We start from the raw sequence: 21,008 nt of genomic DNA, 5'->3' as shown, positions 1-21,008 counted from the left end.
TGCTAAACCTGACCCTTTGCCTCCATCCTGGAAAAGATGGAATCCCAAGCAAAATATTAAGAGTCTATTTTATAATTGGTATTCATTTGAAGAATCACCCAGGTATAGCTATTCTGGTCAACTGGTACATCAGAGATCAAATCCTCCAAAAAAGTCAGAGAGGAAAAGTTAAAAAGTGAATTTAAGAACTCAATGTATTTTTCCTCAACAGCAGCGTATTTAGGAGTACTCCTTCAGAAATTCCTTAAGTACTGCTCTATACCAAGTTCTTAAAATTATCTCCAAGGGTCTTTTATCTAAAGGCAATCATCAGGGCAGCTAGGTGACACAGTCCAGAGCACCAGCCCTGGAAGCAGGAGAACCTGAGTTCAAATCTGGCCTCAAGCCTTACTAGCTGTGTGACCCTGGGTCAGTCATTTAACCCTAATTACCTTTCCCGCAACAAATAAAAATGAAGGCAACTATCAATATTTGTGACAACACCCAAGAAATCTACAAATGTATTAAGGCATTCAGAATGCTCCTGCAGAGTTTTAAAATCCAAACAGATAAAACTAGAAATTGACTATAGTTTCATCAACAAATATGAAAATTACTGTGGCTTAACATCATTCTACTTATTTCTTCCAAAATTCAAACATGGGAATTTCTACCAAAGAAACATTTAGAAAGGTACATTCTTCATTTCTTTGTGCATCTACATATATAGATTTTTAGCTATGCCAAAAATAAATTTTAAAAATCTATTTGTACTAACCTGAGCTGGTTCCAGTTTCCACACATCTGTTTCCTGTTTGATACTTGGAGATGATTCAGGAAATTTATGGCTTTCAAGAGAAGGACCAAAATTATCTTTTTTCACTACTGTTTTCTTTTGGGCTACCTTCTAAGAGAAAAGTAGGACCAAAATTCACAATTAAGAATAGAAATAATCCATCCTAAGAAATCACAATGTAACAAAGGGATCTAGTTTTTTAATGTTTTTTCTTCCCCTTTTGAGCGAAATATCCTGACTTCAGTGAATTGTGAAATTAAAAAATAAACATGCTTTAAATCATTCCAAATCTAAAGAATTTATATTTGTTCCTTTCTGATATATAATAATATACATAAATATGTGTATATATACATATATAAATACATATATATATATATATTTTTTTTTTAATATTTTCTTTTTTTTTTGCAAGGCAATGGGGTTAAGTGGCTTGCCCAAGGCCACACAGCTTAGGTAATTATTAAGTGTCTGAGGCCAGATTTGAACTTAGGTACTCCCGACTCCAGGGCCAGTGCTCTATCCACTACACCACCTAGCTGCCCCGATTTATAAGATTTAAGAACACACCAGTTCAATATTTGTGTAGATAGGAAAAAAAAATAACACTAAACTAGGCCTACAACTAAGATTTGAAACTTTTTTAAACATGTCTGTCTATTTTTATTACTACATTGAAATGATTCATTCTCCAATAAACTATCAAGAGAGCTAAGCAATAATATACTAATTATAAGTGTTAGATTAAATTGAGATAATTAAAAAATGAAGCACTATTTGGCTAGGGAAAAATAAGGGACCTTAGTATTTTTTTATTAGTAGGCACATTACTCTTATCTTCTGGGGCTTTTTCCCTAAATACACTGAAAGTTGAAAGTTTTAAGCAACTATTTTTCAACTCCTTGGTCTTGACAATATAAAGGGCTGGTACCGGGAGCTGTGGTTTAGCAGAAGTGAAGAAATCATCATCTTCATCATCCTCAAAAAGGGCCTCTTTGGGTGGGGGACCAGCCCGTTGTTCTGATGTCTAAAAGAAAAGAACAAATTTCCTCTTTGAGAAAAACAAAGACAAGAAAAGCCTTATGCTGCTGAGGCCAAGATCTGTCCTGACCCAGACTCAAGAGAACCGACCCTGGCAAAGAGATCAACGTCAGGATCGTTGTCCTGCTGGACCTTATGGCTGAAGAGGAGCTCTTCGTCCTGAAAGACACCGGTGGTCGTCTTGAAATGGGCACCAGGACTGGAAGGCTAGGAATAAAGGAGAAGGGATGTCAGGTGAACAGTCATTTACCTCAAGCAACCCCAAAAGTGTGTGATGAGGAAACCAAATGTTTTTAAGGAGAAGAGCAAGTTTGGTCATAAAATTAAATATGCTATACCAAGAAATTAAACTGCTTCCTTAAAAAAGATCACTCATCTTTAGAAATCATTCAAGAAAGTAGATGCTCCAGCTCAAATGAACATCTGTGCATATCTACCATGTGATCCATGTGGTTTCCCTGAACAGTCCCACTATTAAAGTGACCCAAAGCTGAAAAGAAAGGGCAGCTCTGGGGAAAATGGTGTTCAGTGATGCTGATACCCAGCTGGGGTCTCCAGACCTGTCCTTCTAACTTCAACATCTGTTCTCTCCTATTCTCTAACTCTCTTCTATCACCTAAGGGAAGGATCTGGTACTAGTTACCATTGGTGGATGACTTGATCATATTTATGTATGAATGGATTTCAGTTATCATTACCAGAAAGCATGCATTTGTATTTTAGGTTATTTTAACTTTCTTTTTATTTCTAATATTTCTCTTCTGTTAAAAGAAATCCCAATTTCAGGTCTATTAAATAGTGCTTTATTTATACTTTGTTTTCATGGGTTGCCATAAACAAAGAATGAATCAACAAGTGGGCTTCCTACTGGATGAATCCCACTGTACTTAGATAGGCTGGTTCTTGGAAAGCAACCCAGTTTGGGGCCACCATTCTTCAAGCCTTTCCTGTATAGTAGAACCTATCATATGTTCCTTTGGCAAAAGCTCTGTAATCTTTGGTGACCTCTATACCATAATGAATGAGTATTCTGTGAAAGTGATGCTTTTTGTCTGTGAGTCACCAATGACGAAAGCATCTCTGAAGAATCAGAGTTGAATGTTATCCATGTGGAGGCCATGAATAGTCAGTCAATCAAACATTTATTAAGATATCTACTCTGAGCAAGGGATAGTGATAACCACTGGAATAGGTCGCAACTCATTAGTGCAACCTAAGAACTAAAAATGAGAAATGGGATTATCATCACGAAGATGTCTCACCAGGAAAAAAAGATGAGTCAGGAACCAATGATAAGTGATGGAGAAAAGAAGTATTAAGAACATCAGAGAAAAGCTCCTTGCATGTTGGGTGGCCTGGGGTGGAGGACTCACTGGAACACACTGACAAAAGCTGTGTAGTATGTATACTCATGAGGGTGGGGGGGAACCTGAATGGTTAGAGAGTACCTGCATCAGTAAAATTAGTGATGCACTGGTATAAAATATGTAAAACTTCATATTATAAACATAATACAGAAAATTCACGTGTTTGGCTCTACCCTTTGCCTCTCTCTTCATTGGAGACAATGGAGGATAATAAATTTGAATTCTTGATCATCCCTAAACAGGTAGAGACAAAAGGCATCTCCAGAGAATGGCTAAGTCTTGGTTCACTTTTCTGAGCTTGGGTTCAGACTCCTAGAACAAGGGATCTCATATTATTTGGTCTATATTTAGTGAGTGTGTACCCCGCCCACTGTGAAGCATGACACAAGGTTTGAGATACCCAGAAAGGGCCTGAGGATGCTGAACCACTCTTTGTTTCCATCCTGGAAAAGATGTGATCCCCTCAAAAATTTCAAATGAATGATTACCTGGGTATAGCTATTCTGATCTAAAGGTACATCAGAGATTAAGGTCTCCAAAAGATCAGGCAAGAAAAGTAAAAAAAAAGTGAAGTTAAAAGAAGGCAGAACTTCAAATATGAATACCAAATGTATTCTCTTCAATATCACTATATTAAAATAATTATTGAAAAATTAAAAAGCAAGTTTCCAGGCTTCAGATTAAGAGATAAGAGTATGATTAAACACAGGAAGCATTATACTTGTACACTTAAAATAACAAGGGGCAGCTAGGTGGTGCAAGGGATAGAGCAATGGCTTGAGAGTCAGAAGGACTTGAGTTCAAATACAGCCTCTAACACGTAATAATTACCTAGCTGTGTGACCTTGAACAAGTCACTTAACCCTATTGCCTTGCCAAAAAATAAAAAAAAAAAAATAACATCGCACCTTTTCTTCCTGCTTGATCACCACAGTATTCCCAGACAAAGACTCAGCCTGCTTATCCACCGATTTCCCAGTTCCAAATGGAGCTGCTGCTTCTTCTTCTTCTTCTTCATCGCTAAATAATGACGGCACTGCCTGAGGGATTTTCTCTTTAACCTACCAAAAAAGGGGGGAAAAAAACCCTACCCATGAAATCACCACAAAAGATATTCAAGGTATTTAAGTGACTGGCACATTCAGTCCATTCATGCAACCAATCTCCTGAGTCATTCATTATGCCACTTCATATCTTTTTTAGAAGGCAGAAAACATATAAACCACCAAAAAGAAATACAAATCTTCCAATTCTTTAGAAAGTAGACTCTAATAAGACACAGCTGAGAACAAAATTTCCTTCAGCATGTTTTTTAAGGATTTGACTTATGGAAATAACAGAAAGTAGTAGGGTGGGAATAAGTTCCTTGGAGGTGGGACAGCCAGAGTGGGTATCTGGGCTGGTACAGTAAACACAGTGGGTGGGCAAGTACCCTTTAAGTTGTAAAAGGAATAGATTCCATGAAGGACATGGACTTTGCATGAAATTCTGGAATGACATGAGGAAGATTTGTTCAGCTAACTTGGGAAAGCTCTTTCAAACATGATGGTCAAATCGAAGAAGTAAAACATTTCACTTCACTGAAGCAAAAGGAGTAGAGGAAAGGGTGTAACGAAAAGAAATGAGTGAATTAGGAAATCATGATCAGGAGGACCCTAAAGCTCAATGTAATTTGAATTTAAGATAAAGGAAAATGAGGTCATGAAGAACTCTAAGGATAGATGTATAAATGCTAGAGTAATTAGCTCTCTATATAACTCATTTGTGAACTTAGGCAAAAGATTCGTGTGTTCAAGCAACTTATTCTTCTCCTAATTACAGTAATTTAGATAATGTAAAATATGAATCTAATCATATGAAAGTCTTAAAAAGGAGAACACCTTTCATAATAAGATGCTTCTTTTTTGAAAGGTTTGTATGTATGAGCCAAACCCTGAACTCTCTACAGTCTGAAATACTAAAGGATCTCTTGGGGTCCAGAAGTGCTTACATTTTTCATATGAGAAAAAGTTAAAGTTATCATTTGTTCACTTATTTTTATCTCTTATTTATTAGTTTTGGCTTGTTAAACACTCTGCCCCCAAAACATGATGCTCATATAATAACATACAACTCTCTTCAGGTCTCTCACTACTTCTCTGGTCTTTAAAAATTTCAAAAGTATATTTAATTAAACCTCATTAACATAGTCGGATACTTTTTGTCATTTACAGATGGGAGAGATTGAAGTCTACAAGCATCAATGAAAATGTTAACACATTCACCATAAAACACTCTGAACTTTGTGAACTACTTTTTTTTCAGCCTGAACAGTAGAATAGCCCCACACCAAACAATAAAGTAATTTCACTTGTAAAAACATGGTGACTTCACCACAGGGTTATGTCACTGGAAAAAACATTTTCAGAAAGGGAACCACTGTCCCTAAGATTATAGTTATTTCCCCAAAGATGAATCTGATCTTTATCTTCTTTATATCAATCTATTTAATAAGATCCTAAAAAAGGTATAGTCTGTACCTATCCCTACGTTTCTTGTTATCAAAACACATAAAACAAATAATAATTCTGAATAAATATAAACAAGTGACAATGGTGAGGTCCTAAACTTCCTAAATTGGAAGGGTGACAATGGAGCCCAAGGAAAAGAATCACTGAATAACAGCCTAGAGATTTGACCTCCACTACTCAAATCAGTCTATAAGTCTTTTTCACTAATTTTAAGGTAACTATGGCTTGAAAATGTACTAGCTCTAAATGGGCATGACAAATGCCTATTGATTCTCCCACAAAGCTTGATCTTGAGTACTAATCATAATGAAGAATTTTAACTCATTTCGTATGGCAACAAAGTCATTATCTAAGCTGATTAAAGTTACCGTTTTTGTAGGAGGAACAGATGGAGGAGGAGGAGAGCCAAATAGAGACCCACCACTATCAGCATCTTCTTCAAAAAGAAGCGAAGATTTAGGAGTCTTTTTGTGGCTAGAAATAAACAACAATATTCCTCATATTAAAAGTCTAATTATAGTAAATAAAAAACAGGCAAAAATTTTGGGGAAAATAAAGAATAGCTGTTATGTGGAATCTTCTTGAGATCAAATCCATAAAAATTAAAATAGTGCAAACAAAACCTCAAATAAGAAAGATTAAGAAGTTTTTTAGAGAAAGGGGAAAATAATCAACAGTGTTTCAGTTAAGTAAAATAAAGCAACAAAGACAGGTCAGAAAAGTGTCAGTTGTTAAGAATAAAGTGTAGGGGAAGGACACATATTTCTGTTAAATCTGTATCATAAAAGACAAATCAAACTAACAGAAAAGATAAAACAGAAGAAGTGTTTGCTGTTTCATATATAATCCAATTTTGTTATTTGTATATTGAAATATTCATGTTTGTTTATATTTACTGCTCATAATAAAAAAGAAACATTTTTAAAAGTACTCCGAAAGAGTAGTTTGGTTTAGACAAAAGAGTATGACTGAGAGTTAAGGCCTTAAGCTCTCTTTCTCCCCTTCATGTTGCCTTATCTTTACATCATTTTTTCATCCAGGCTCTAATGAAGAGATGCTTCTTGTCAAGACCATCCCTTCTCCTGTTTATTAACTTTGATTCCTTTGCCCCAATCTGTAATTAGCCCTCACTTGACCCCACCATTCCCTCAAATTCTTTTCTTCTTTCCCACCCACTTCCTCTAGCTACCAACTGCACCATTCATTTAACTGATATGTCCTCCCAAGATCTCTACTACCACCCCCAAAGCCAGATGCAATGAGCTCATCCCTAGTCCTCTTCTTTTCTCCAGCAATTTACATTGCTAGCTCCTCTCCTGCTCACAAATCCTTCATCTCTTGGTCATCTCCTCAGTTTCCTTGGGGTCCACTTATCTGGATACAACCTTAGCTTCTGGCTCCCAGACCACATCACTATCAGTTCTTTTAGTGCTGGGATGTCCTCTAGGCATCTCCACCTCAACATTAAAAAAAAAAAAAGCATTCATGATCTTTCCCCCCTCAAACCCACCCTTTTTTGGGACTGATCTACTTTAGTTATAGGTACCTAGCCTCCTTCTCTGCACCCAGTCAGAATCCCAACCTTGGTGCCTCCGCGACTCTTCCCTCTCACTCTACATTGACTGGCCAATCTTATTCTACGGATATGTCATCTACAGAATCTTTGTTCACATGCTTAACACCCCAATTCAAGTCCTCATAATATTTTGTCTCCACACTGCAATTGCAATGTCTCTAACAAAGGTGACATGAATATGCCTCTTCTGGCATTAACTCCTCCATCCCCCCAACTAGTTTACCTTGTTAGAGGTGAACATGAGTTACAAAGAATAGGAAGCTGCTCCATTAGCAGCCAAAGCGATTTCTCTAAAGTCTAATTCTGATCATTCAACCCCCTTATTCTGTGAGCTTTAGAGGTTCCTTATTATCACTAGGACCAAAATCAAAATGCTACATTTGAAACTTAAAGCTCTTCACAATTGTTTGGTCAATGAAACAAAGGCTTCATATTTAGAAACTAACAATGTTAATATAGTGAAAAATATAAATTTTTGGTCACATTAATTGTTCTTAGTAAGATTATTATTTTATTGCAAAAAGTCTATTTGGATTCTGAAGACAAGGCATTGGGAAAATGCTCCCAACAATTAGCAGTGTCTGCAAACAGGTGCTTAATAAATTCTTACTGATTTAACTTTGCAAATCTACAACTAATATGGTTTCCCTTCTAACTGTAGGAATCTCCTGTACGATATGGAACTGGTTTGTGGAGTAGATGGTGTGATGGCAGAAGCGTTGCTTCTTTGGCTGCCAAAAAACTCTCAAAACTCTCAAAGGCCTTCCCAGTATTGAGGGATGCTCTTCAGCACCTGAAGTTCATCACCACCTGCAGCCGGGCTCAGTGTCATTCTCTAATAGCTGCCGTTTCCCTGCAGCAATGTTATCACCTGTCTTTAGCAACAGCAAATAAATCCTCTTCATCATCTTCCTCAAACAGACTTATCTTCTTCACCTCCTTCTGGATGGGATCCTTCATCACTCCAGGTTTCTTAAGTTCTTTTATGTTGCTCTCAGGCACCCTATTGGTCTGTGAATCACCTATGCTCCATTGCTCCTAAAAAAAGGATTTAAACACTATTTCACTGATCAGAGGAACTTTAGAAAGAGACTTCTGTCCACTTCTCCCTGTCAAAGGAGATTCAGGTGAAAGCACATCGGAAGCAAAATCAAGCTGCTATTAGCTGCACCGACACTCAGGTCTTTTTCCCTCACAGAGGTAACCTGGTGTTCTCAAATGTGATGCCAGTGGAACCCAGCTGGAAAGTCTTTTAGTGTGAGCCCAGCAATGGGCAGTAGTATGCCTGCTGTTCAAGGGCTAACTTCCCTAAATTCACCAGGTGGGCATTATTTTTGGGGGCTGCTCATTTTTGGGCTGCATATTCACTTAGTTTTGAAATATAGTATTATCTATGTTTTATTGTATTTTTATTCATTTTGATAAACATTTTCCAATTACATTTTTATCTTCTTTGGGCTGCATTTTGTAGTTCTGGAAGCCACCTGTGCCCTGAAGGTCACATGTTTGGACAATCATTGGTCTAAGACCTAGAGAAGCCAATGGAAGGAATAGTCACCCCATAAAAATGACAAATCCTTCAAGTGTTGATGTAAGTTGGTCAGTTTTGCAGGAAATTTTAGTACCTAAATTTCTAATCTCAGAACTATAAGATTTCTGGTGGCCCTTGTCAGCCTACTGTCTTTCCTTGATGGCTCTCACCCTTTACTGGGGAAAGAGAAAGGTTTTCTAATATAGGGTTGTGGATCAATACAGTGTAAATCTTTAAAAAATAAAGATGAGTTATCCTTCAGCATTAGTGTTAATGAAATTTAGAAATTACCCTCAAAGTAAACTCAACACTGTATAGACATGTGCAGTTTATATGCAAATTCCCCATGAAAGATCTTAGGGAACCCTTTGTAACTCATCCCAACTGACTCAGTATTATGAAGTTGTTTCTTAATATTAATTTGCACTTGCACAATCAGAATTGGGATCTAGCAAGGAGGAAATGCTTTCTTAGTTTCAAAGAAAACAAAACAGAATACCAAAATCTTCTTTGATGTTTGTGATTCAATCTCCCAAGGTCAGGATAGGTAGGGCCAGAACCATTCTTAGAATCTGTGCCTTCTCTGTTGGATACTCCTACCCCCTTCATGGCCTTCCTTTCAGCTTCTCTCTCTAAGCCTTAAATTCTTTTTTGTGTCCCTGGACTCCTTCTAGCATCATCTCCCCCCACTTCAGAGTCAGAGTCTCATTTTCTTTTCTGATGTCAGTCTTAATTCCTTAATTATACAACATGGTACTAAATAAATGCTGCTGGTCCAGAGACTAGCAGAGAAAGCTCATAAACATTTATTTGATACTGCTTTGTGTGGCCTCATCCTCAAGACCCTGACAGTCTACAGGGAAGAAAAAATGCAAACTAGAGAGGTTCCTCCCTACCCTTGGGAATTGGGAAGCACCTGGCTTATGGAATCTTTTGTACCTGAAGGAGATCTTCTTGGCAGTTGAGTGGAGGTTGAATGTCTAGGAAGGTGGTAAGAGTCTGAAATAGGCTTGTGGTTCGAAGAGTGGAGAAAAAGGGATTTGCTGAGGTGTCATGAAATGACAAGATTTGACAATGGACTTACATGTGGGGTTACTGAGAATGACACCAGGGCTGCAAGCTGGTTTGGGAGAACACAGCTCCTCTCTTGATGACCTTTGCCATAATCTTGTAGCTCTTCTAGATGGCAATGTCCCACAAAAACTTGTCCAGGGCCACAAATAGGATTTAAAACTTATTTTTGACTACAATGTAATCCATATTACCAATAAGCATAATAATAAAATGTAATAATGCTGCATGAATGGGCTTTGAAGGCTGCATGTGGAACCTTGGGCTGGACACACTTGCTATAAAGAGTCAGAAAGAAGGTAGTATTGAGGCTATTGAAGAAAGAAAATGAGTAAGGATGTAATGATAGACTCAGTTAAATAGAGAGGAGAGAAAGGTGATTAGACTGAATCCTTTTAGTCTAAGTGAATTCAAGAAATAATGCTATTAGACCCTAGGATTTATATGACACTTTACTACTGTAATATTTGCTTTATGTTGTATATGTATATTTATGTTGAGTTTATTCTTACAACATCCCTGTAATAAGGGAGAAGAAAATATATTTATAGAAAGCAGTACCTAGGATAACTGAGGTACTGTAACGAGTATTTTTCTACAAAGGTAGGAGATTGAAATGGAAATATACCTATACTCATTTCCAGATTGCCTTACTGCAAAAAAGAAAACAATTCTCGGGGTCCTAAATACTAAGGCCAACAAACTTGTATTTTCTGCTGCCACATCTGGGTATATGTCTAGGCTAAGACAATAGGTCTCTTACTGAATAATGCTTAGAAGTTAATGATTCAGTGAAATCCAAAGGTCAAACACACTATAGAATTCAAGCTGTTATTCTACTTGATACATGTTTATTAGTTTTGGAAGTATTGGGTTAAAATCTTCAAATAATGTAGTATGCATATATCAAGTGACATTCAAAAGACTTTTGGACATTCTCACTTGACAAATAACTTCCAGAGCTCTAAGAACTGGAACATATGTGCTGGAACTGGAAAAAAAAAGACTTAGAACATTGTGACAATCTGATATTGATTTTGTCAAACTAATTTCTTTTTTTAAGAAGAGTTTTTGTCTCCCTGATTAGAATGTGAGCTTCCTGAGAACAGGGACTGTTCTAGCTTCTCTATTTGTTTGCCCAAGACTTAACATAGCCCTTTGCAAGTAGCAAGCTTTTAAGGAGTGTTTCATTCATTCAACATGGTGGCAACTGTACCTCCTCATCACTGCTGAACAGTAAAGTGGATGCTTTTTTGTGCGGTTCTGAAGATTTTGCCTTCTCTTGAGTTTGCTTAGGCAGAGGTGATGATGAAGATTGCTTCTTAGCAAGTGTGTCCCCAAAAAGATTTTCCTTAAAAAAAGAAAAAGTTCCCCAAAGTGCTCAGTAAAACCAAATCACTATAGTTAGAAATCAAGAGATAGTTCTTTTGCTAAAATGTTAGGAAATGAGTTGGATGAAAATCAATCCAGCGACAATGGAGAACAATGGATGCCTTTCAAAACACTAGATACCAAAACAATGCTATTCCCTTATCAGATTTTTTGCCACAATATACTTTGAGCTCAATTTTGCCACCATGGGAAGGGAGAGCTATCACAGGAAAGAAATGAGCTCCTTGATGGATGGAGCAGCAAAGAGAATATGATTTTGGTGTTCTTTGAAGTTCTTACTGCATAAAGTCCAATACTAGATATATGAAAGCTCTCTAGTAGGAAGCACAAAATGCTGAAAATGTGGCTTTCCAGGACAGACAGCTTCCTTCCCATTCTCTTAAGTTTAAATCTGGGCAAAAGAAAAAATAGGATAGGGTCAAAGTAAAGGTTTTTCCCTTTCTCTGTATGGAAAATATTAATCCTTTAGATGGTGAGAGGCCAAGATGAGGAAATTTAAAGTGCTCTTCAAATTTCTTTAAAGTTGAAAAAATTTAATAAATTTAAGAGTTTGTTGAAACATTCTATAAATCATCAAGTAGTTAGTGTAAAAAATTTTAAAACAAAAACAAGTATCTGATAATAAGGCTGTTCATTCACAGATCCAACCAAGTAGTCTAATTCTCATACTGGCCAAGAATTTTTTTTATTTTTAAATTTTTCAAGGGAATGGGGTTAAGTGGCTTGCCCAAGGCCACATGGCTAGGTAATTATTAAGTGTCTGAGGCTGGATTTGAACTCAGGTACTCCTGACTCCAAGGCCAGTGCTCTATCCACTGTGCCACCTAGCTGCCCCTGGCCAAGAATTTTGCAGTACTTCCTCTTTTAAATCTCATAAAGCAAGGATACCTTAAAATAGACACAGAAATATACATACTACATCATCCTCAGTCATCAATACTCTTCTCCTATTTCTCTAAAACCAGATCAGGCTTATCCTGTTTCACCCACCCTGTGAGATTCCAGATTCCCCATTATTTATTGTAAAAACAGCAATATTTTACCTCTTCATCATCATCGTCATCAAAAAGTGAAAGTGGTTTCTTTGTGGTGAGTTTGTTGGAATGGGGAGCTACGGTTTTTATCTTATTCACATTCAGAGCAGAGGAAAACAAATCCTGTTGGATCCAAAAATAAAGTTATAATGAATGGCACAAATTAAGACAAGCAGTTAAAAAATGATTTTATCTTGTTAAAATTAGCTACCTCTATAAAATCTATTCTGATGCATCCTCATAGCATGGAATAACCTTTGGGTTATTCCCTAAAGAGTAACCAACAGAACAGAATTTTTGGCCCAAGCAACCATTCTGGAAAGGCTTTGGATACAAATACTGGCAAAAACTATTTTTGCTTTCTAAGGATCTTCTAAAATAGTGAAAACTGGAAAATGGGAAAATGGACATTTCTAAAATGATTTAACTAATGCAAACCATGCCATAAAAAAAAGAGACCAAAAAACCAGAAAAGTTGCTTCATCTAGAGAACAACTGCCCTCTGTCACATGGACAGACATGGTAATTAAGAGAAGCATTACTTTAAAACAGAAAATCAACCATGAAGTCTTATGGGAAAGGATGATAAAAAAAAAAGTTGTATTTATTACCTCTTAACTCAGTAAGAAGAAGTGGAGAACAAGTTTGAAGAAAGCTTAGTGGGTGTTCCATTTAAGCAAAGTCATCTCAGGTCTATTTAAAAATGAAACTAAAGGATAACTTATAGATGAAAAAGGGAAAGGTCTGTAAAGACTTTTATATCAAACTCCCTTTACCATTATAAGGAAAGCAGACTGATTAACAACATAATGCTACATGTAGAAGCAATAGGGTAAGCTGGAACGAGTATAGGCACTGAAGGAGTCAGAGAACTTGGGTTCAAATCCTGCTTCTGATGATTTCTCTTGTGGGACTTTGGGTGCATTACTCAATCTGGGACATTTTCATCTGAAAAGTAAGAGGAGGGCTGGAAGGCTCCAAAAGCACCTTCGTGTGCTAGATGAGGAAACAAATGAAAACAGAAAAAATACTACAGAAACTACAGAGGAAAATCTGCTGGACTAGACCCAGCACACAATGAAACGGCCTATGCTAGAGATGAGAAAATTTTAAGGTGTTAAGGGATTAAAGTATCTGAAAAAGGGGAAGATATCAGAAAGAGTGGAAAAAAATTCAGACCTTATTTTTTAACCTGAGGGTCTTTCCCTGGTCCCTGTCCCCTGTCCCTGACCAAAAAAAGATGATTAGTAACAATTATCAACTTCCATTGTCTCTAGACTAAAATGTAAACACTGTTAGTCATCAGAAAATATTCCCAATCTGGCTCCAAACTAGCTTTCCAGACTTAATTCTTCTTAATTCTTCTTATTGCACCTCACATGCCCTTGCTAGCCAAAGTGCTTCCTGGGTACAGTCAGTATACAAAAGTCTCTGTTAGACACTCAAATGTTATAATTACCAGTTTCTGTCTAGAAATTGGCTCCAGAGTCTGGCATCTGAATTAAACTCCTAAGTCTGAGGTGTGTAAAGGGCTCCTTGTGGATTTGTGGTAGCTGACGCACTAGCAGGCACTTTACAGAAAGTAACCTCAGGGGTTTCTATCATTCTAAAACATATGACCACAGGATTCAAAGCTGAAAAAGGTTCTTAGAGATCACCTTCATTTCAGATACAGAAACTGAGGTCCAGAGAGTGAAGTTTAAAAAAAACTACTGCTGCAAAAAGGGGATGATTAAGTTACCTTAAATAACAGACTAAAAGGAAAATTGAAAGGTATGAATAAAATAAACTCCACAAAATTAAAGAAGTCAAAATAATGATTATCAAACTAAATGAAGTTATACTATTTCATACTAGTACAACAACTCAGATCCTCCTTAAAGTGTTAAGTTGGCTTATATTTTAAAAATTAAACTTGAGTTAGAATTGTTTCAAAAATTTGGAGATACTATCTTGTGATAATACATATACTCTGGAGTGTTAAGTCATTCTGTTACAAAGATATTAAACAATTTCCAAATGGCTATAAAAAGTCAGGTTACAGCATAGAAACAGCCAATAAGTTCTATGAATGGCATGTACTAGATACATAACTAGGACAATTATGTCCTGGAGGGAGAAACCTAAATGGAGATGGCACATTTTATTCAGTAAAGGGAAATATTTTACAAGGCCTCCTTATACTGTTTCTTTGCTTTGGACCTATCCTCACCAAATACAGGATGTGTCATTAAGGTATTCTAATTAAAAAATAAAACCAACTCCAAACCTTATTTTAGATTCTCTTGGGTCATCCTTTCTTCACATCGTCTCTATCATGCTTCAAAATTAATTTCTAGCTGCCTTTTGGAAGGACATCATTTCATTATCTCACCAGCATTTGAAATTGAATATATCTCCAAATGGATTTACTATCTCCCCAAAAACCTGTCCTTCACTTCCCTATTTTGTTAATGATCACCTACCTGCCATTCTTTAAGTCATGCTGGTTTGAAACCATCTTTGACTTTTCCCTCCTACATTTAAATCTGTTTCTACAAATTAAATATCTCCCATATAAATTTATTTTCTCCTTTCCACTCTGACTACCTTAGACCAAATATCCATTAACTTTTTTTTTTTTTGGTTTTTGCAAGGCAATGGGATTAAGTAACTTGCCCAGTAGGTAACTGTTAAGTGCCTAAGGCTGGATTTCAGCTTAGGTTCTCCTGACCCCAAGGCTGGTACGCCATTCACTGAGACACCTAACTGCCCTACAGTCATTACTTCTTAAGATTTGGAAAAAAGAATGTTCTCTCTATCAAAGTTCTTGAACACTGTTAAATAATTTAACATCAGGAAAAAAAAAAGATGGTTTTGACAAAGGAAAAGATATAAAGAAGTAGTCTTAAGACCATGGGCCTTTTCCATCTGACTTTGAGTTGGGGCTCCTCTTACAGACAGCAAGTGCTGAAATGTTTTTTCAGCCTTTCATTCATTAATTAATTAATTCCCTGCTTGGATGAAGCAACAGCCTACAGACTAATTTCCCTTTTGTTTTGATTCATATGGAGCCTTCCCTCCCAAGCTGGGCACTGCCCATTTGAGGGAAGTACTCAGAGTTATTAGCAAGGCTCATCTTTCTGAATTCAAATCTGGCTCAAACACTCACTAGCGATGTGACCCAGGGCAAATCATTTCTCTCTCTTGGCTGACTTCTAGCCAAAAGGAAGAATAACTGGACAAATGGCTCTGAAAGTCAATCCCCAAGCCTGACAAAGACCCAAGATCAAGCAATAATGAGAAACCTATAGGACTGGGGCAGTTGCTGGAGGTCTTACTCCACTCAGAGAACGACAGCTGAGAAAATTCTGAGAGAGATGATGTCAGCAGATCATCTGGGGTTTTGTACTCAATAGGAAATAAATACCTTTCAAAGGTAGCTGCCCACAGGTCCCTCTGAGAGCATGTGCTCTGAGGGGCCCAAGCTAAATCATGGAGACAAGGTAAACAGTTCTGAATGCTCTTGTGTGGTCAACTTTTCTCTTACCTTTCCCTTCAATCTTTTAAGGCCTCCATGTTACTTCTAAATGAAAACAAACCAAACAACAGACACAGGTCTGACCCCCATCTCCTCTTTAGTGCCCATGACTGGGTTGCAGTGGAAGAGCAGACAGAAATAGGTGAACAACTCACCTCAGAGTCATCCTCATCTGAGAATAAACCTGTTTGTTTCTTGGAAACCTCTTTGGACAAGGCCTGGAGATGTTTGCTAGAAGACGTTTGCACAACCTTTGTCAGAAGAAAACAAACATTGGGAGAACCCACAAAGATTCAAGACTTTCCTGAACTAGTAAGATCCTAAATCTAAGGGAATAATGCACATGACTTCCTGATATCCAGAAGTTAGTATTGATTTCTTAAAAATTAGGATAAAATAATGAGAAAGACAATAATACTTCTACAGAGAGCCTGGTGCTAAGCACTATACAAATATTATCATGTTTCTGCATTTCCATCATTCCCCCCAGCTGCATCTGACCAGAAGAGACTGAGGTGAAAGCATTAAGTGACTTGCCAGAATCACACAGTCTTCTGACTCCTAACCTGAGACTCTATCCACAGCCCCAACTAACTGCCTCAAAAGAGAAAAATCACCTTTTTGAGCATTAAAGAAACTTTAAAGAAACTTGGTTATATTTTCTTAAAATAGTAAAAGCTGAATGTATGTATACTTAAAAGGAACCAAAAACTCTCCAGGATTGGACTATCCGAAGCCCTATCTTCAAGAACTAGGTCTGGGGGTACTGGAATTCTGTCAGGTTTTGCCTGGACTTTCTAAAGTTAGAGATTCTAAATTGCCTGCCCACCACAAATGCCAAAGACCTTTGAAACTAAAGCTGAATTCTAGAATGATGTTCTCTTTTAAGAGCATGATGTAGAAAGAGTAATCACATGCTCTCAAAAGAAGTCAAATAACATGTGAACATGTATACTTCTCAGGAGGAAGTTTCATTATAAAGAAATCATTACCACCATTTTCTACAGTGGGACAAACCAACATGTTACAAAAGAAGAAAAGACAGAAGAAGGAAAAGATAGCTGTTAAACCCACACTAATAGACCGACTTTGGAAACTGGACTTTTCCTTCAGGTGATGTGTCCCAGAATCCTAGGTTTTATCCAAAATGTATGTGGCGCAGGCATCAAAAAGAGAAATGAAACTCAGCAAGGATTGATGGATAGTCAGACCCTGGCAACATGGGGTCCTAAATACGAGTTACATACACATAGAGGAATTCGAATTCTCCATCTACTCTCCAGCCCATCCCTCCAAAGTTAATGCTTTGGTAATGGCAGAGGCCCCCCAAACCAGGACCTCAATTCCCTCTGGGCTTCAGCCCAGCCTTTTTCTGCCCTTCCCTACCCAATCTGCTTTAGCTTATGTTACCTTCTCCTCTTAGAATATAACCTCATGGAGGGCAAGGGCCTATTTCCTCTTGTATACTGAACTTTATCAATTCTAGGGGCCTGAGATCTGTGGAGGGCCCCACACATTACTTTCTGAATGGACATGCACTCAGGAAAGAAAAAAATTCTTCTTTGGAGCTAGTTAATTCCCTAACTCTTCAATTCCTTAAGCTTTTGACTCTTCTGTTCCTTTGATGATCTGCTGCCTAAAGCTGAGCCCTCCTCATCTATTGACTTTTGGTTCCTAGTGTCACTTCTGGTCAGATGCAGCTGAGGGAATGACGGACTTCCTGAACAGGAGGATATGCAATACATATGCAATACCATCCTAAAGAAGTTCAATTCAGCAAACAGATACCAAGTGTCTATTGTGTGCACAGCATTGGCCCTAGGCCTGGGGAAGAGGGAAAGCTTAGATGACAATATGGGCTTTTCCCCTTAGAAGTTCAAGCCAGTGGAGACCTCACAAAATGGATGGGTGAGGCATAAACCACTGGTCTTGTCTCTCTGTTCAGCAGGAATACACTACCTGGGGTAGGTATTTGATGAACATTCTCTTCACTCAATGTTAAATCTATTTCATAATGCAGTTCAGCTCATTTTAATTTGGTTGAAAGTGAACTAAGAATAGATTACCCCCAGAAAAACATTGTTATGTGTATCTACCCCCTCTTCCTTCACCTTCTCAGTTGCCTCCCTGGCATTGGGACTGAAAGAATCAGCAGAAGGAGTGGCTGTTTTCTTTTTGAAGAGATCTTCTTCCTCTTCTTCCTCCTCATCAAACAGATCAACAGTTGGTTTGGCTTTGATTTAAAAAAAGAAAAAGTTGTTTTAAAAAACTTACCACAACATTAACAACAGTACTTATTTCTGAATAGCTATTTTTTAAGAAAAAAGCAAACAAAAATACTTTAAACATACTAGATGATTCAATGCCAACAAAGACCATTAGTGGTCTTTTATGCTAAGCTGTGATTAGGTGATGCAAAGTCTGCAGGAATGAAGCCTCATCTAATATTTAAGAAAACATTAAATCATCATGAAGAGAAGGCAGCAAAAAACACGGGAAGTGTGTGTGTGGGGAGCATGTAGGGATTTTTCCTCAAAAGCTTGAAGGGATTAACAGTTGTCCAAGAGCTATGCCAGCTTAAAAGAGTCTCCATTTTCTTTTTCTTTAATTTTTTGGCAAGGCAATGAGGTTAAAAGACATGTTCAAGGTCATCTGAGGTCAAATTTGAACTCAGATCTTCCTGAATCCAGGGCCAGTGCTCTATGCATTGCACTATGGAGCTGCCCCGAGCCACCATTTTCTAACTGCAATTTAAGCTGCCTTTCGTTTTGGCTTTAGTATGTGTCAGGCAAAATAATTTTGTTACCTCTCATTTTCTCACTCCTGTTTTAATTTGACCTCAGTAAGGGATCAAAAAGGCTTAAGAGCTGAAAGGCAACTTATGGATCATCTAAGCTAATGAGGAAACTAAGGTTTAGAAGAATGTTGTAGCCCTCCAAGATTACAAAGAGTGAATCACACCACCAAGGAATTTGGACCCATGGCCATTCTTCATGTAATTCAAGAAGAATCTAGCTTTCTACTTCTCATGCTGAGGGCCACTCTCAAAAAGTACTGGGGAAATTGGGGAGGTAGTATGAATTAATTCCTTCCTAACCCCCAACATTAGCCAGGACTGAATTAGCTGTAGTACAGACCTGGAACAATTCGAATTATAGGCAGACTCATCTGGGATCCTACTGGGGGTCCTTTGGGCAAGAAGATTATAAAAGTGGTTTTTAGACCTTCAACAGAAAAACACTGAGGCCTGAGGGAAACTCCTTGCTCACTGGTTTTAATTTTCTCACTGTGGTTTTAATTTTTGTGAATTGCTTTTTAATTGCCTCATTTTTTAATTGCCTATTTTTAATTAAATGATTATATGAATCCTTAGGCTTCAAATGATCGATTGCACCAAGAGTTGAACCATGACTAGGTTCCTGATATGGGTAGGAGCCTTTCTTCAAGCTGTTGAGGAATGTCTGTTGTTTAGTATATACCAGTCAATCCTGAATAAATCTCTTTGGGACCTGAATGATCAGAATAACTAGCACAGGCTTACCTTGGGCTTCCCAGTACCAAGGTAAAAGCTATTTCAAAGAATTTGCATGAAAACGAAGAGAGGCAGCACACACCTGAATGTAAGGGTTTGCTATTAGATGCAACAAAGAAGTCATCATCATCATTATCAAAGAGGCCTGCGGGGGCAGTACTCTGGGGCGTTTTTCCTTGTGTGGACGGTGGGGGTATCTGATGCTCCTTTGATGACTGGACTGAAGAAACATTGAACACATCAGGATCACCTACAATCAGAGGAAGATGAAATGAACAGTAGTCAGGGACCATGCACTTTACCAATTCAGAAAAAGGCACTAAAATTTCAGTTTTTTAAAGAAATAACTTTGGGGGCAGCTAGGTGGCGCAGTGGATAGAGCCCTGGAGTCAGGAGTACCTGAGTTCAAATCCTGCCTCAGACACTTAATAATTACCTAGCTGTGTGGCCTTGGGCAAGCCACTTAACCCCATTTGCCTTGCAAAAACCTTTAAAAAAAAAAAAAGAAATAAAAAAGAAATAACTTCCCCTACAGCTATAAAGCACTAGAGGTGCTCACCTCCCAGGTAGGAGTAGAGACATTTCAAATAAATTCCCTCTAATACAAATCATCTATTCTTTGGGAATCTATTTTTTCAAACAAAGGTTTGAAAGGTTTGTTGTTGGAGACAACAACAAATAGCTAGTCTAACAAAAAATAAATCCCTTAATGAGGGCTTTGAAATTCTGAGTTGTCTACTACATGCTAGCCAGATCTTTGAAGGTAAGATTTAAAAAAAAGATGGGTCAAAAATGATAAAAGTAAAATGATGAAAAAATAAGAATGAATATACCTAAGAACAAAGAAACAGCTCCTGCTGGTATCTTTTTTCCAGGTTTGGATGATGAAATCTCTGGAATAAGAAAATAAGTCATTAAAACCACCTTTTTTGCGAAGTCAAATTGGACAATTTTTTTTGGTGGCTGAAATGAATTGATGCTATCTGAGCTACTTTTTTTTTTTTTTTACAATTTTAGTGTTTTTTTTTAAACTTAGAATTTAGTGTATTTTTTTTTTTAACTGACACCTTCTCTTACTGGTACTTAACACAATCTAAGGACATATTTAAAGTGAGATTTAAATAATGTAATTGAATTTTAATTCTTCCCAAATTACAAATGTTAATAATTTATAGTGATCTCTTAATAGTACAATGGGCTTGATATTAGCAGTTATTCCTTGCTATTCTGCCAGGTCAAGGAGGAAAAAGCGAAGGTGAATGTAGCTATGGTGGGCATGATCCATACTTAAGTATTTTCCAATAGTCCCCTCCATTCTAGAGAGCAGATAAATTAAGAACTGTAGGAAGGAAATATATGGATAACAACTACTGAAGAGTTATTTTAAAATGAACATGCTACCTTCTGGCAAAGGTGCTACAAACTGTCTATTCTGATTATTTAGTTTCCTTATTTGTTGCTTTTTTTTTTATTTTTGGAAGGCAGTAAGATTAAGAAATTTGCTCAAGGTCACATAGCTTGGTAATTATGAAGTGTCTGAGGCCAGATTTGAACTCAGGGCCTTCTGACTACAGGGTTGGTGCTCTATCCATTGAACCACCTAGCTGCCCCTCAGTTTCTTTATTTGTTAATGGGGAGAATAATACTTGTGCTGCCTAC

The 21,008-nt window shown here is 37.4% G+C and overlaps 1 protein-coding gene across 5 annotated transcripts in view; it reads right to left on the bottom strand.

The window, feature by feature from the left end:
* Window positions 1–21,008, bottom strand: part of WASHC2C (WASH complex subunit 2C) — a 49,350-nt gene that overhangs the window by 9,621 nt on the left and 18,721 nt on the right. For 2 of the 5 annotated variants that reach the window (XM_074232574.1, XM_074232577.1), the window contains exons 13-24: window positions 20,183–20,242; window positions 19,432–19,599; window positions 17,929–18,050; window positions 15,973–16,068; window positions 12,307–12,420; window positions 11,088–11,222; window positions 8,141–8,307; window positions 6,062–6,167; window positions 4,092–4,244; window positions 1,907–2,023; window positions 1,707–1,802; window positions 758–886 (exon numbers count right to left, since the gene is read on the bottom strand). In XM_074232574.1, coding sequence (XP_074088675.1) covers window positions 758–886; window positions 1,707–1,802; window positions 1,907–2,023; window positions 4,092–4,244; window positions 6,062–6,167; window positions 8,141–8,307; window positions 11,088–11,222; window positions 12,307–12,420; window positions 15,973–16,068; window positions 17,929–18,050; window positions 19,432–19,599; window positions 20,183–20,242 — 1,463 coding nt within the window. The remainder of the gene's footprint in view (window positions 1–757; window positions 887–1,706; window positions 1,803–1,906; window positions 2,024–4,091; window positions 4,245–6,061; window positions 6,168–8,140; window positions 8,308–11,087; window positions 11,223–12,306; window positions 12,421–15,972; window positions 16,069–17,928; window positions 18,051–19,431; window positions 19,600–20,182; window positions 20,243–21,008) is intronic. The other 3 variants (XM_074232575.1, XM_074232578.1, XM_074232576.1) reach the window with 3 other exon arrangements.

The sequence above is a fragment of the Macrotis lagotis genome, chromosome 4, assembly GCF_037893015.1.
Source record: "Macrotis lagotis isolate mMagLag1 chromosome 4, bilby.v1.9.chrom.fasta, whole genome shotgun sequence".
Lineage (NCBI taxonomy): Eukaryota > Metazoa > Chordata > Mammalia > Peramelemorphia > Peramelidae > Macrotis > Macrotis lagotis.
Note: the sequence above shows the minus strand (reverse complement) of the source record. Positions and strands in the feature narration are given on the sequence as shown.